Source organism: Arachis duranensis, chromosome 5 (genome assembly GCF_000817695.3).
Source record: "Arachis duranensis cultivar V14167 chromosome 5, aradu.V14167.gnm2.J7QH, whole genome shotgun sequence".
Taxonomy (NCBI): Eukaryota; Viridiplantae; Streptophyta; class Magnoliopsida; order Fabales; family Fabaceae; genus Arachis; species Arachis duranensis.
In genome coordinates, this window is record NC_029776.3 from 22939563 (window position 1) to 22955849 (window position 16287).

The following is a 16287-nucleotide window of genomic DNA, read 5'->3' on the forward strand; positions in this document are numbered from 1 at the left end:
TATAACTTTTTTAATAATCAAGTAATCAGCAACTATATTCATCACATCAGCAGCGCAACAAGATTTTAGAATAAAAAAATTATTTTTAATCATTAGCTAAAAAATTAATAAATAAATAAATATTTTTATATCATTGTATATTTGTATCTAAATATAATTAATAAATAAAAAATACTTAAACGAGAGATATCTAAATATCAAATTAGTCTCACTTTTAAAAGATCTTTTAAAAAGAATATCACTTATTTATTTTTAAAGTTCATCCAAACAAATTTTTAATTGTGTTTATCAGAAATGACACAAATAAATATTTGTAACACATGATTAAGAATAGAATTTAGCTAATATATATTTTTAGAATATATATTAAAATTGGGACAATTCACCTAAATAAATTGTTTCACCTTTAAAATTACGTAAATGCATTGTTTTCGAAACGAAGACGCAAATGCATTGTTTCACAAATGGCAGTAGCAGTTTACACAAACACAAAATTCGCTGTTGCCAGCCGCGGATTACGTTGAGTTGTGGTAGCATGGAAACCGCTGTTGTCTGCCGCAGTTTCTGCATTATTATGATTGGTCATAGACCGCTACTACCAGCGGCGGTTTATATTAAACTACTCTTCTATATTAGCCCATGACAACAATAAAAAAATCTTGTGGCCCACAAATTCAGCCCAACAGAATACATAAATTCAGTTCTAATTTTAGTCTTTATTATTTTATCTTATCTTATCTTTATGTTATCTTCTTTTCTTATCTTATCTTTACTTTTATCTTTCATAGGACAATACTCTATATATATTTAGTTTTACCCTCATAGTTTACAACACTTCAGTACAATTCAATCAATCAACAATCAATAAAATTTCATCATCTTTTCTTTTCCTATTCTTTCACAATTTTATCAGTTTATGTGCATTGGGACACGTATGTAAACCACTAAAGACAGCAGCAGTTTACGTTGAGTATGAAAACAAATAGTAAAACTAATCTTTATCTAAAAAATAATTACAAAACAAAGAATTAATGGTATATACTATAAACTATTTAAATAATATCATAAATAAAAAAATTTAATTTATCATTTTACAATATAATTTAAAAAATATAAATATGCATGTAATAAATTTTTTATTTGTATTTATTATTAAAAGTGAGATTAAATTACAAATAAAAAATACAATACTCAAAATATTAAATTATATAAATCAAGACTAATTAGCAATACTCAAAGTATTAAATAATAGTGATAGCATCATAATTTTGATTAATAAAATAAAAGATATAAATATGCAAGTAATAATTTTTTATTTGTATTTATTATTAAAATAAGATTAAATAGCAAATCAAAGAGTGAGTATTGACAGAGTACTAGAATATATAAACTAAGATTAATTTTTTTTTATATTCATCCCTTCTAAAACTCATGAATGATAAAATAATTTATTTTTAGTAAAAAATAATAAATTTTTTTCACTAAAAATAGCAAATCAAATAAAAAAATTCACTATTTTTCACTAAAAATAAATTATTTTATTATTCATGAGTTTTAAAAGGAATGAAGATAAAAAAAAAATTAGTCTTAATTTATATATTTTAGTAATCTGTAAATACTTTCTCTTTGATTTGCTATTTAGTCTCATTTTAATAATAAATACAAATAAAAAATTATTACATGCATATTTATATTTTTTATTTTATTCATCAAAATAATGATGATGCCTATACCAAATAAATTATGTAAATGGAACACAAACTTAAAAAATAATCTGTAACCTCTAGAGCTCTTGGTGACTTCAATTCCCTCTGAACTTTTCTATCTGCATTGCTCATTGACTATCCTATCCTGTTGCATTCTTCAGTGCTCTTGACTTGCTTTTCTGCTGTGTTGCACGGTTCATTAAGAGTTATTCCATTTCTATCTTCACATTTGTCATTCTCTCTACAATCTTCAGGTGGAGATGCACGAGGGACATCCTCCTTGGCAGGTTCAGAAACATCACTTTCAGATACTTTCACCACCAACACAATATAACAAAAATCAAGCATATAAAATGCACCAAAAATAGATAAAATTCAAACTTGATAAATTCAGTTGATACAACCATGAAGTGATTACATTATAGCAAAATTCAGAATGACAATAATTCAGAATCTAGACGATTATATCAATTCATACAATCCATACAACATTCAATATAATTAAATTAAGCAATTCATATAGTTAATTCACCAAAATTCATTATAGCAGAATTCAATAAAGTAGAATTGAACTTATATAGCAAAATTCAAAATTCAGAGTACCAAAATTTAACTTATATCAAATTTATATTTAGTAAAATTTAGAATTACAAAATGATTAATCCATATAATTAACAGAATTAAAAAAATTAAAAAGAACTCTGCGTCTGAAGTTCTGAGCTGAAATCTGCCCTAAATTCCTCACTGAATAAAAAATTAATTAGAAAAAAACAAAAACCTAAGAACTTAAAAACCACGGGAGAGCATAGAAGGCCAGAAGATGACGACGCTGACAGAAGCCGACGAATATAACATATGAAGTACTCAAATTAGCAAAAAATCAAAAATAATTCAAAGGGAGCTCAATTATTAGTAACAAAACTCCACAATAAAACCAGCAACACAATTATTAGTTGGAGTAAAGGGACACAGAGGGCCACAGAGAAGAAAGAGGACACAGCAAAATGATTAACAAAACTACAAAGAATAACTAATTAACTATTATCCATTTATTATAGTGCTTATCGGCAGCAAAGAGGAAGGGGAGTGACGGCAACGACAGAGGAGACGACGCGACACGACAGAGAGAGAGAGAGAGAGAGAGAGAGAGAGAGAGAGATATAGAGAGAGAGAGAGAGCTCGAACAGAGGAGAGGAGATGTGGTGGCTGTGGGTTCTGCGGGGGCTATACCGCTAGGGTTCTTCGAATCTTTTCTTTCATTCTTTGTTCTTTCAATTTTGAGCATGGTTCTAAAAACCGGACCGGACCGGCCGTTCGAATTGGTTCAACCGGAAACCGATGATGCAAGCGGTCCGGTCCTCCCCCTATAACTACTCAAAGGAAACGCTGGAAAACTATTGAACCGACCGAGAACCGGCCGGTTGGGCCGGACCGGTAACAGGCCGGTTCGGATAAAACGACGCCGTTTTTTAGTTTGTAAAAAAAAAATAGATCCAGTGATCCACTCGTGACCTAACCCCCCTTCTTCCCCTAATCATTCTTTCATCCATGTTCTGGAGAACTCTGAATCAAAGAGACCCTAGCCGCGTAGCTCTCCGCCTAGCCCTCCATCGTCGCTACCAAACCCAGGTCCTCAGCACCGCCGCTTCTTCCTCTTCCCCGTGTCCGGAACCCAATAACTCGACAAGTCCTCTTCGGCTCTTCATCTTCGCTGGCTTCTCGGCACGGACTTAGGTTAGTGGCTTCTCGTCTTCATCTTCACTGAATGTTTGGTCTTCTTTTTCAATTTTCGTTCCATTTTTCTTCAAGTCTGCTTCGGTCTTGGTTTCAACTGTTTCAAGTTTGGTTCTGAAGGTTGCTTCTTCAATTCTTATTTTGGTTCTGTCTTATATTTGCTGGTTGCTAATGGTGGAAATTTTACAAATTTGCAAATTTGTATGTATGGTTCTGATTGTATAGTGGAAATCTGAATGTATTAAAATTTGTTTTACCAGTTGCTGATAGTGTTTTACTGGTTTTGATGTCTCCTAATTTGTTTGTTGCAATATTGTTGAATGCTGTAAGCAGAATTTAGATATGGTCTTGTTGAGAATTTTTTTATATTTCATTATGTTGTGACTGTTTTTGATTTCATATCTGTTTTGTTAATTTCAGTTATGGATAATAGTATTAATCAAGAAGCAATTGCTGATAACAATGCTTCTGTGAATAATAACTTACCTGTCGATCCTCCTATTTCGAATGATGCTACTAATCCTAATCCCCCTAATGCTAATGATAGTCAGTCACAAGGTTCTTCTAACCTACGGGAAAAAAATAGATTTAGCTTGGAAATATGTTGCTCTACAAATAGTAAATGAAAAACCACAATATCAATATTTAGTTTGTCTACAAGTTTTCAATGGAGGTGGAATTCACAGGATGAAGAAACATCTAGCAAAGATTATTGGAGACATAAAAAAATGTCCTAAAGTTTCATATGATGTGGAAAAACAGATGGAAAGTTTGTTGAAAGAAATTCAGACCAACAAAAACAAAAAAAAAGTAAGTTTTAGTGAAGAGGGTGGTGATGAGGTAAAGGATGCAATTGATGAAGTAATAGCTCAAGAGGCGATCCAAAGAAAAAAGCCAAAGTCATTCATCCTATGTTTGCACCAAGAACAACCCAGGAGCTCAACCAAGTATTAAAAGTGTTTTGCAAAACAAAGAGGCGATACATGAGGTTGATAAACGGTTTGCTCAGTGGCTTTTGGATTGTAAAATTCCATTTAATGTTGTGATGTCACCATTTTTTCAAGATATGTTGGATGGTGTTGCTGGTATTGGACCTGGTTACAAGGGTCCTTCTTATGATAAGTTAAGGATTCACTTGTTGGCTGATCTTAAAAGAGAATGTCAAGTGCTAGTTGATAGTAGTGCATGGAAGGAAACTGGATGTACCCTCATGGCTGATGGTTGGACAGATCAAAGACAAAGAACATAAATTAATTTCCTGGTGTATTGTTCTAAAGGTTTGTGTTTTGTGAAATCAATAAATGCTTTCAGCATTGTAAAAAATGCTTCACACTTGTGTAATTTGTTTTTTGAGGTGATTGAATGGATTGGCCCTAATGATATTGTTCATGTTGTGACTGACAATGCGGCCAATTATGTTGCTGCTGGTAGGCTTATCAATAGAAAATATGATCATATCTATTGGTCACCAAGTGCTGCTCATTGCCTTAATCTTATGTTAAAAGATATAAGCAGCATAGCGCATATTTCTAACCTTGCAACACGTGCTTCAAAGATCACAGTATTTGTATACAATCATACGGTTTTCTTATCTTGGCTAAGAAAAAGACCTCATTGTAGAGAAATTGTACGTCCTAGTGCAACCCGTTTTGCAACTGTGTTTATCACATTGAAGAGCATCTTTGATCATAAAAAGGATTTGCAAGTATTGGTTGTAGATTCAATTTTCACTTATCACAAATTAGGAAGGAGTGCTACTGGTAGAACTGTGAGTGCTATTATTTTGGATTGCAAATTTTAGGATGATTGCTTTACTGTATGTAAACTTGTGGGCCCTCTGATTAAATTGCTGAGGCTTGTTGATGTTGATGACAAATCATCTTTGGGATATGTTTATAAAGGAATGCTAAGGGCAGAAGATGCAATTAAGGAGATGTTTAGGCAAAACAAAACTGCATATCAGCCGTACACAGATATTATCAACTCAAGATGGGATAAGCATTTGAAGAAAGATCTTCATGCGGCAGCTTACTTCCTGAATCCTTCATTCTTTTTTAATGAAAATTATAAAGAAGTACCTGATGTTATGCGAGGTATACTTGATCTTGTTACCTTGTATTGCAAGTGTAACAATTTGGATTCAGTTGATGCAATGAAAGAAATACATTTATATAGAGATCAAAAGGAAAGTTTTGATAGACCAGAAGCTATTCGAGCTGCATCTCAACTAAAGCCTGGTAAGAATATGGCTGAATATTTGTTTAATTAATAGTAACTTGTTTTATGCTTCTATGCTCTTATTTGATAACTTCTAATATTTTATGGTTTTATAATTGGTAGATGAATGGTGGAGGTTATTCGGTAGCTCTGCTCCATGTTTACAAAAGATAGTTGTTCACATTCTTAGCCAAGCATCTACTTCTTTTGGGTGTGAGAGAAATTGAAGTCTTTTTTACCAAATTCATACAAAAAGAAGAAATAGATTGGAGCATGATAGACTGAATGACATTGTTTATGTTACCTATAATTTGCGTCTTAAATCCAGGTAATATATGTTTCATGAAATATCATATTGTTTCATACGTAAATTATTAAATCTTCATATATTGCATTTAACTTTTTAGGAAGGAAAAAGAAAAAAGAAAGCAAAAGATATAATATGATCCAATTGATTATGAAAGCATCAGTCTAGTTGAGTTTTGGATGACTGAAGAGGTTGTAGAGAAAGAGCCTGGTCTTCCTAGTAATGTGGATGACTTATTGCGTGAATATAATATATCTATTTTCTAATGATTTATTAGAATGTTGTTAGTTTATAATGTAATAATGATAACATATGTATTTTATTAGGTGAAATTGATGCTAATTTATATCAAAGTGGCGGTGGTAGTAGTGGTCTTTATGCTGCATCTCTTGAGTAGGGGGAATGAAGGTGAAGATAATCCCACCGAAGTAGATTTGCAACAAGTTCTTGCGGATTTTGATGATTGATAAATCATGATGTTGGGATTTAATATTTAGATATGCTTTTTTACTATTTAACTTTTGAGTTTGGATTTTGATAAGATCATATGTATTTGGTTGATGATATTTTATGTAGTGTTTTAAATTTCGAAGATATTTTAAGATTTATATTAGACTATAATAATATTTTAGAATGTTTATTTATAATTTATTTATTATTCTATTCTAAAATGATTTTTTCGGTTGAACCAATAGTTGGACCAGTTAGACCAGTAACCAATGACTAGAGCGGTTTGATGACCGGTCCGATTTTTAGAACCTTGATTTTGAGAGAGGAGAGGAGATGAGTGGGACACTAGGACTGAGGGGATTGGGCTGCGTCGGGTAGAAAATTTAGGGTTTTTTTTAAAGGTCAAAACGATTACGTTTGGAAGGGAATTTTCAAACCGAAAGACCTCTAAAAAACTGATCGGTTCTACCAGCTTACTGCCGATTCGACCAATTTTTTGCCACATGATTTTTCAACTTAACCAAACCACTTTGGTGATTGATTTTTGATTGAACCGGTCAGTCCGGTTCAATTTTCAGAACTATGATATGTATACTAAAGTGTAAAACAACCTTTGATTTAAGTAATTAATTGCAAATTTGCAATAACCTCCCAAATCCTAATATAAAGGATACAAGTGACATTTTGTAATCGTAAATTCGTAATATAAATAAACAAAAATCTAGGGCAATCTTATGAATTACAAGGCATAAACATATTTATTAGGCATTTACTCATCAATAACTTTCTATTGCCATTTCCAATTTTGATTTTATATTTTTTTTAATTTCAATTTCTTTTGTTTTTTTTTGTCTCTTCTTCTTCTAGATCTTTTACTTTTTTTTTTCATTCTTTACACAAACACATTTTATGATGATAAACACATAAATTTTTTAAAAGTAAACACAACTTTTTAAGAAGAAGCATATGAAGAAAAGACAAAAAATTAATAAAAAAAAAACATTTAAGTTTAACGCCGATAAATATGGAAATTATTTGAAGGTAAACACATGACTTTTCTCTATAAGACTCAAATGAAAATCACAAAAATTTATTGATGATAAAATATAAATACAAATATTTTGTGATAATAAATAAAAAAATGTTAAGGTAAAAACGTTTTGAAGAGAAACATGAAAAAAAATATAAAATTTTTTTTACTGTAAACACATAAATTGTGGTGATAAACACAAGAATTTTTCCAAGGCAAACATGACTTTTTGAATAGAAATATAAATATTTTGAAAATAAACACACAATTTTTGTTAAGAGAAACAAAGAAGGAGAATACAAAAATGAAATTTATTGACAATAAACATATAAATTTTGTGGGGATAAACACATAAATTTTTACATTATTCAACTATGACTTTTTCATTTTTCAACAAAAAATTCTATATTTTTTTATTAAATTTTTTTATTCTTTTTGTGTTATTCATTTAACGAATTTGCGCAATTCAAATTAATTTCTATGTTATTCAATTTATATTCTTGTGTTATTCAACTAAAATTTTTATACTTTTTAAGTAAAATTTTTGTGATATTCTTTTGTATTTATTCGACTAAAAAAAATCTACATAGATTAAAATTATTTTCGTATATTTTAACTAGAATTTATGTGTTTTTCAATGAAAATTTGCATTTTTTTGGATTATTCATATAAATAAATTAAATGGGAATCAATATCACGCTAATTTTTTGAAATGAAATAGCTTACATGCAAGTTCGTTTTTATTTTTATGTAAATCGAAGCAACAAATAAATTCAGTGTATATTAAACACATGTAAATTGAATCAATTTAATTCGATTTATTACTGGTACATTAAATATATATAAATTGAATTTAGTTGATTTAATTTACTATTTGTGCATATATAGATGTTGATTTGATTTACTAATTATATAGTTTATTGATATTTTTTACTTAATTGTTTATTTATTGTATATGTATTTTAAAACATAAATGTTAATAAAAAACTATTTTTTATTTAGATTTAAATAAAATATAAAAAAATCAAAATGAATAAGAATAGAAATTCAAATTTTATATTTTCGTTCAAATTCTAGAAAATTAACTTTTTTACCGACTTATGAATTCAAAACAAAACAATAAATGATTTCTAAAAATTCATTAAAGTCATCTTTTAACTCGTTAGCATTTAAAGAATCATTACCGATATTTTTTATGTTAAAAAGTTAATATAAAGTATTGTAACACTCATATATATTACAAGTATTATCCAATTACAATGCCTAACCCTCTTACAGAATATATCAAGATAAAGGCGAGGGTACAATAAACCATAACTAACCATATACGTGAAGATAACCGCACCAGTGATTAATAACCGCCTTATGCCTCTTTTCAAAAACAATGGTTTACAATAAAAGTAAAGTCGGAAATCTTTTCTAAAAGAGGAACCATTCAATTCTCAAAAACTCAAAAGCCTTTCAAAAGGTTTATCTATACTGAACCAAAATAGCCTTTCATATTTTTTTTAACCAAAAACACCAAACCAAAACCAACCATCGGTCCATCTCAATTCAACCACGGCCCTAGGTCCAAACAATCCAACCATCAACCAAATCACCACAATCCAACAGAGTCTCAGTCGCAAACACAAATAGAAAGATTCAAGCACAAACAAACAGTTATTGCAAGTAGAACAATTAGCAGTTAATCTCAAGTAATCACATAGGCAAACCAAGTACAATATGCACACCCGAACAATGTCACATAGATGCATATGATGCATGCCTATTCCTAGTGGCTGATGATATCATCTGTCGGTTATCAAGCCAACCCAATGTGTCCGGTAGCTAACCCGGGCACAGTCTCTCTGTTGCGCATTAATATCATTAGAGGGAATATGTGCCCTGTCGCCATTAGAGGGTATCTGTGCCATGTCGCCGTTAGAGGGTTTTGGTGCCCTGTCACCCTTACAACCAGAGAGAAGCACAAGCATACTCACATACAACATTCATCTCAGCCATCCGGCTCACGGTTCAATCCAGAACCAATCAATTTATCAATAAACACAGCTCTTCGGCTTAAATTCATAATTCATAGTCAGCCATATGGCTCATAACTCATTCGGCAATCAGCCATAATTCAATAGCATACACAGCCATTTGGGCTCATAACAAAATAACACTTCCACCATTCAACATCATCAAATTCATAAAACCAGCATTTAAGCCATAAATCACTTTTCTCAAGTCATTTCACTTTGAAATCAAATTTTAACTCTTTTCAGCCTTGGCTTTAAAGATCTCATTTCTCAAATCATCTCAGGCTCATAAGCCACTTTTACTCAAGGCAAATTCCCCTTTTAAAAACAATGCCACTCTCGGCATCCTCTTTCGAAAACTTCCATAATCATGAGAAGTTAAAGATTTATTTTAAAGTATTCAAAATCATCCATCCAACAATGAAATTTTATAACAAAAGTTTCTCGACAAAATCTCAAGTTTTTAGGGGAGAATAACATAACTCGTTTTTCCAAATTCATTTAAAATCATTAAAACCTTGGCTTTCCGATTTGAGTAATAAAATAGGATCTAAGCCTGACCGAGTCACGTAATCATTTACTTCTTTCAAAGCCGTTTCCTTTACTTAGGCAAAACTAATTTCAACCCCCATGATGAATTCTAAAGCGTTTCAACTGTTCAAAATTGTTTTAGTCTTGTAAGAATTCAGAATTCAAAGAGTACTTAAAACCTTTCTCAAAACATTTCAAAATGAAACTTGTCAATAGACATTTAGGTTCTTTCAAAGTCATTGGAACTTCTTTAATTGAAACCCCCAAGTTAAATTCAAAGGCATAAACCCTTTTCACATTCAAATAGCTTTAAAACACAAATTTCATCTAAATAACTTTCTCCTGAAAGAGATACAATGCATTTCTTAAGAAGCAAGACTAAATCACAATTTCCTCTTTACTAACTCATTTCGAAAGCATGAATCATCTTTTTCTTGATAATTCAAATAAATAGTATAAGTCTTTAACTCATCATTTTCCAGACAACATTTCAATAAAGACTCAGAGTTCATAGAAATTTCGGCAGCACCTCCCCTAAAACTTGGACTTTGCCACCCGGTTTGGGTCCCAACTAAACCGTTCCACAATTCTTTTCAATAGCCCAAAGTCCAAAAATCAGTTCAGGGCAAGCCAAATCCAATGGTCATCTCAATTGCATATCTCAAGAAAACCGTTTCAAAATCAAATCAATATCAACCGATTTAATTCAGTTCCAAAGCTTTAAAGAAATGGCTCAGTAACAAATCATTTGTCAAACCAGATCATTTAAAGTAAACCAGGCTGAATTCAAGAGTATATTCTATTTTCTACATTATCAAGAAAATCCACTCAATCTCAATCAATTCTCAACAGATTAAACTCGATATCAAATCTTTAAAAGAATTAACTTGAAATCATTCCATTTTATAAAACCGCACAACAAACCAACCAACAAACGTTCATAATCAATCGAGACAAATCAAACCATATATAAGGCCGATACAATCACCAAATACACATTTTCTCACATCAGTATCCATATGTAATAATTCCAATATACAAATTATAATTTTTTGGAAAGCGCCCCTACCTCAAAACGCAAATTCCATAGTCCAAATGCCTCAATTCGAAATCAAAGGCAGCTTCAAGGCACAGTCCCACACATTTTCACAGCAGCATAAACAGCTCTAATTTACAACAAGCAACCTCAGTTACTAAACTCTAAGAACATTAATACCGTAAAGGCTTTAATACACGTACGGGACACTAACGTAGGGCTTTCGAAACATAATCTCTTACCGGAACAACAAAACAAAGCAACTGCGATTTCGAACCGGCCTCAGCAACAGCTCTGGCGGCAGCCAGAAGCTCCGGTGGATCAACTATAAAAACTGCGCAACATTAAAACCTTCTCAAAATCCAAAAAGGTAGAAACCTGAAATAAAACCCTTACCGAAAACTTTTTCGGCGACGGCAGAAGTATCCACAAGCTCCGGTGGTGGTTCGGGTGGCCTCAGAACTCCGGCAACAGTATCAGAAGCGCCAGCCAAGCACCACAGAACAGCAGGTCAGCAGAGGCAGAGGTAGGCGACAGTGAAAGACAGTGGCAAAAGTGGGCTTCTCCTCCATCGCGTTCTGGCCCTCTGGCGATGTGGTGTACGGCGCCGGCGTGCGGAGCGATGGTAACGACCCCCCACTCATGGCAGTGGCGGTGACAGCGGCGGCTTCACCCTCCCGCGTGCGCCTTCCTCTCTCCCAGCGGTGCTCAGTCTCACGGCGGACCAGGGAAGCAGAAACGGAGCTTCATCGTGCTTCTCGTTCAGAGCTGGCAAGGACGACGGTGCGGTGACCCCGACAGCGACTGGGCGCAGCTCGCAGCTCCGTGGGTGACGGCGACACGGTGAGTTCCTCTTCTTTTCTCCTCTGCGCGACACGACTTTGACTGTGGACTCCAAGGCGGCGCAACGCGGTGAGCTTGCAGCGGCCACGACGGACTGTGGCGGCAACTTACAGGGATTACTCTCTCTCTCTCTCTCTCTCTCTCTCTCTCTCTCTCTCTCTCTCCACACGCGGCAAACTCCTTTCCTTCTCCCTCAAATTCGTCTCTTCCTCCCTTCACCTTGCAGCTGCTGCTGTTGTAGTATAGGTTTGAGGAAAGGGGGAAAGCAACTGCGTTGCTGTTGGAAGGTTGGGTGAGGAGGAAACCGGGTCATGGGTTAGGGTTTCAGGGTTAGGGTTTCATTTTCAAAAATTAGGGGTAGGGGCATTTTTATAATTTCACCCAAAAATAGGTATAATGTAGTAATTAAAAATAAATTCTAATCCAACAATAATAGTGTATAAAAATACTATTTGCTCATCAATTTCACACTTTATTTTCAATAAAATGTCTAAATCCAAAATTTAGAAATAATATAATTAATTTCTCTATTTTCCAAAATAGCAATATCAATATATTAAAATATTGATTATTTAGTCCATATCATATAAAATCCTTATTATTTCATAACTGTCAACTTTATAATTTAAATATAGAAAATAATCCAATAATTATAAAATTGGATAATAATCATAACACGTCTCAAATTCAATAAATCAAAACTTGCTCTAATTTTCTTTAATAAAGAATTTTTTGAATTTGAAGCTACAGAAACACTGAATTTGAAATTAGCTAATGATAGCCCTTTTTCAAAGGTTCTGGGCCTTACAAGTATAATCCTTCGAAGTGGCATACGAGTTAAAATTTGAATCTTTTTAATCAGAATTAACAGGTAGTTATACAATATACAATAACTAACTATATTTAATGGTTGAAATTAAGAAGTGTCAATATATTGTATCAGTAGTAAATAGAATCAAATTGATTCAACCTACATGTATCTAGTATAAATCGAGTTTAGTTGCTTCGATTTACATAAAAATAAAAATGGACATACATATAAGTTATTTCATTTCGGAATGTTGGTGTAATATTGATCCCATTTAATTTGTTTGTGTGAATTATTCTTTTTTAAAATAAATTATCATTTTTATCCATAAAAGATACAGATGTTGACAAATATACCCATATAAGAATAAAACGACAATTATAACTACGGAAGATGGCTTCCGTGTGCCAAGAGTACCTAGACGTTGGTTACACAATTGGTCTGTTAGGGTATTCTTGGCACACAGAAGCTATCTTCTGTGGGTATAATTGTCATTTTATTCTTATATGAATACATTTATCAGCATTTGTATTTTTCATGAATATAAATGGTAATTTTTTTTAATATGAAAAAATTAGTATATATAATGCATAGTTATTGAAAGGATTAGTCTTTTTTTAATATGGAGTTGTTTTTTTTAATTATTATTGAACAAATTAGATGGTTAGATTTGTTAAGGAAAAAATAAAATAAAGATTAGATTTGTATTTTAAATATCAGATCTAATAATATAATTTGTATTCTTTATATCTTAATTAAATATATCATAGTCTAACAACATTATAAAACATCATCTTCTTTCTAATAACAAAAATAAAAAAGTATGAAATTGGAGTCCACCATGCCCCCCGAAAATTTTAGAAATTCATTATATTCCATAGGATGTGTGAATTAAGCAATGGACTTCCTAGTCCAATAGATGACTAGTGATATTTTTTGTTCTATAAGCTTTGGGTTTAAATTCCATTTCTAACTTTTTAGCTTTCCACTAACAGTGTATACATTTTTTTTATTGTTTCTTCTATTTTTTATACATTTCTTTTTTTTGTCTTATATATTGTTCCTTCTATTTTATTTACCCTTTCTCTTTTTTCTTACATCTATTATATACAAAATTTATTTATTCTCTCATGATATTAAAATTATAACATATTAAATTAATTATTTATTAATATATTTTAATATTCTATTTACTATTTTATTTTAACCGCATATATCAAAAGTATTAGAGTAATTGATCTATATTATTTATACTATATTTTTTATAACAATAAAGGATCACAACTAGAAAATGGATAAATACAGACAGATTTACAGATAAATTTAGTTTTTATTACAGACGAATTTTTAGTTACCGACAAAATTACCAACGGATTTTGTCTCTCTGTAAAAGCTCCGTCGGAAATTATTTACCGACGGATTTTTTTCTGTCGGAAAATTACCGACGAATTTTTACTAGTTGCCGATGGATTTTTCCTCTGTAAATTCTCCCTCCATTTTCTGAAGGCGACAAACTTACAGACGGATTTTCTGTCTGTAATTACAGACAGATTTTTAGACGGATTTTCCATCTGTAATTACAGGCAGATTTTCAGACAGATTTTCTGTCTGTAATTACAGACGGATTTTTAGATGGATTTTTCGTCTGTAATTACAGGCAGATTTTCAGACGAATTTTCCGTCAAATTTTTTGTCTGTAATTTAAACTTTGGAAAATCATGATTACAGACAGAAAATCCGTCTGTAAGGTAAAATAGAATTTTTTTACTTTTTCTAATTACAAAATAAACTTGTTTTCATACAAAATAAATATAAATTTAATACAAATTTTTATCTAATTTATATTCGAATATTTAAAATATTTTAAAAAATAAATAAATTCATCGTATTAAAAATAAACAATATTTACAATAAATTATTCAATATGAATTGAAGATACAGCTGAAGTGATTTCATTTGTTCTAGGGTCAGCACTTTCTAAAGAAACGCCACAAGAATCTTCTTTAACCAGAAGGGCAAGAACATTGAGTGAGTTCCATGTTTTTGTCACATTGCTGCTTGAATCTCCCAAAGTAACAGCAAAGACAGCATCGCATCAAATCCTCCTGCTCCTGGAACTCCAGCCAACAACACTTCTTCCAAGTTCAGTGTAGCATCTAAAAGTTTTGTTTGTGATTCTGGTTCAATCTGCATGAATTGCAAGGAAAGAGTAGTGATATTCTACCAGTAGATATAATTTATAATCAACATTATTCAAATGGAAGAAGCCTAATAATAAGTGCCAAATCAATGAAAGGAACTTACAGGAACACCTGCAGCCTCACCCATTAGGCGCATATGATATCTAATCCCAAGCATAGCTTCTTTTGCACCTAGCAATGCTTTAATAACTGCTTCCTTGTTGGGTTCAGAAACTTGCTCTATCCACTGCGAGAATTGCATTTTCAACATCAACACAAGAAGAAAAGCAAGAACATGAGAGCCTGAAGTGTAGTCTCAAGAACATGATATCACATATGTTCATTAGAAATTCAGTCACACCACTTGAAACTGAATACCAGGCAAACAGTAAAGTTGGATATATAATCTCTTTCAAACCCATCAAAAGTCAACTTAATTGTATAAGTATAATAGTAAAGATGTCATATCTCATTAAAATAACTAATAAACAGGAATGTAGAAATTTAATCTAATGCAAGGCATACTATAAGGCCAAAATGTTATAGTTATTTAACAGTGAGCATTATCAATCAGTTTACTCTACATCCACAAGAGTAAAAATTCTAATTTTGATGTTACTTCCATTAATTAAACAACCACAAATGATTTGAAAGAAATACCTTTTCTGATCTGAGCTTGCTGCAGCTATCAATCATAGATTTATATGCATCCCATTGTTCCTTTGCTAATTTACTCAAAAAGTTCAGCTGAATTTCTAATTGCGAATTCGCCTCTGATAATCTTCTCCATGTGTCCAGGGATTTTTGAGGGTCAGAATTTTGCTATTTTTTTTACAGCACCAACCATTGATGGCTGATGAGCGGATAATTTATACGCTTTTTGACATTGTTTTTAGTATGTTTTAGTTAGTTTTTATCATATTTTTATTAGTTTTTATTTAAAATTCACTTTTCTGGACTTTACTATGAGTTTGTGTATTTTTCTGTGATTTCAGATATTTTCTGGCTGAAATTGAGGGACCTGAGCAAAAATCTGATTCAGAGGCTGAAAAGGACTACAGATGCTGTTGGATTCTGACCTCCCTGCACTTGAAGTGGATTTCCTAGAGTTACAGAAATCCAATTGGCGCGCTCTCAATTGCGTTGGAAAGTAGACATTCTGGGCTTTCCAGCAATATATAATAGTCCATACTTTTCCCGAGATTTGATGGCCCAAACTGGCGTTCCAAATCAGCTCAAGACTGTCCGGCGTTAAACGCCGGAACTGGCACAGAAGTGGGAGTTAAACGCCCAAACTGGCACAAAAGCTGACGTTTAACTCCAAGAAAAGTCTCTACACATAGAAGCTTAAATGCTCAGCCCAAGCACACACCAAGTGGACCCGGAAGTGGATTTTTATGTCATTTACTCATTTCTGTAAACCA

General features: G+C 32.1%; 1 protein-coding gene and 1 pseudogene across 1 annotated transcript; one reads left to right on the forward strand and one right to left on the reverse strand.

Annotated features, from left to right (window-relative positions):
* Positions 1–2989: 2989 nt before the first annotated feature.
* On the forward strand, positions 2990–6361 carry LOC107488718 (uncharacterized). Its single transcript, XM_016109490.3, has 7 exons — positions 2990–3056; positions 3561–3641; positions 3861–3998; positions 4505–4660; positions 4718–5145; positions 5242–5677; positions 6291–6361. The coding sequence occupies exons 1-7, from the start codon at positions 2990–2992 to the stop codon at positions 6359–6361; spliced, it is 1377 nt and encodes a 458-aa protein (XP_015964976.3).
* Positions 6362–14571: 8210 nt separating this feature from the next.
* Positions 14572–16287, reverse strand: part of LOC107488745 (phosphomevalonate kinase, peroxisomal-like) — a 27066-nt pseudogene continuing 25350 nt past the window's right edge.

Coding starts and splice junctions, on each gene's coding strand:
- LOC107488718 (XM_016109490.3), top strand. CDS start 2,990: ATGGTTCTAAAAACCGGACCGGACCGGCCGTTCGAATTGGTTCAACCG. Junction 3,057..3,560: donor GGAAACCGATGATGCAAGCG/GTCCGGTCCTCC, acceptor TTGGTTCTGAAG/GTTGCTTCTTCAATTCTTAT. Junction 4,661..4,717: donor ATGTACCCTCATGGCTGATG/GTTGGACAGATC, acceptor ATTGTTCTAAAG/GTTTGTGTTTTGTGAAATCA.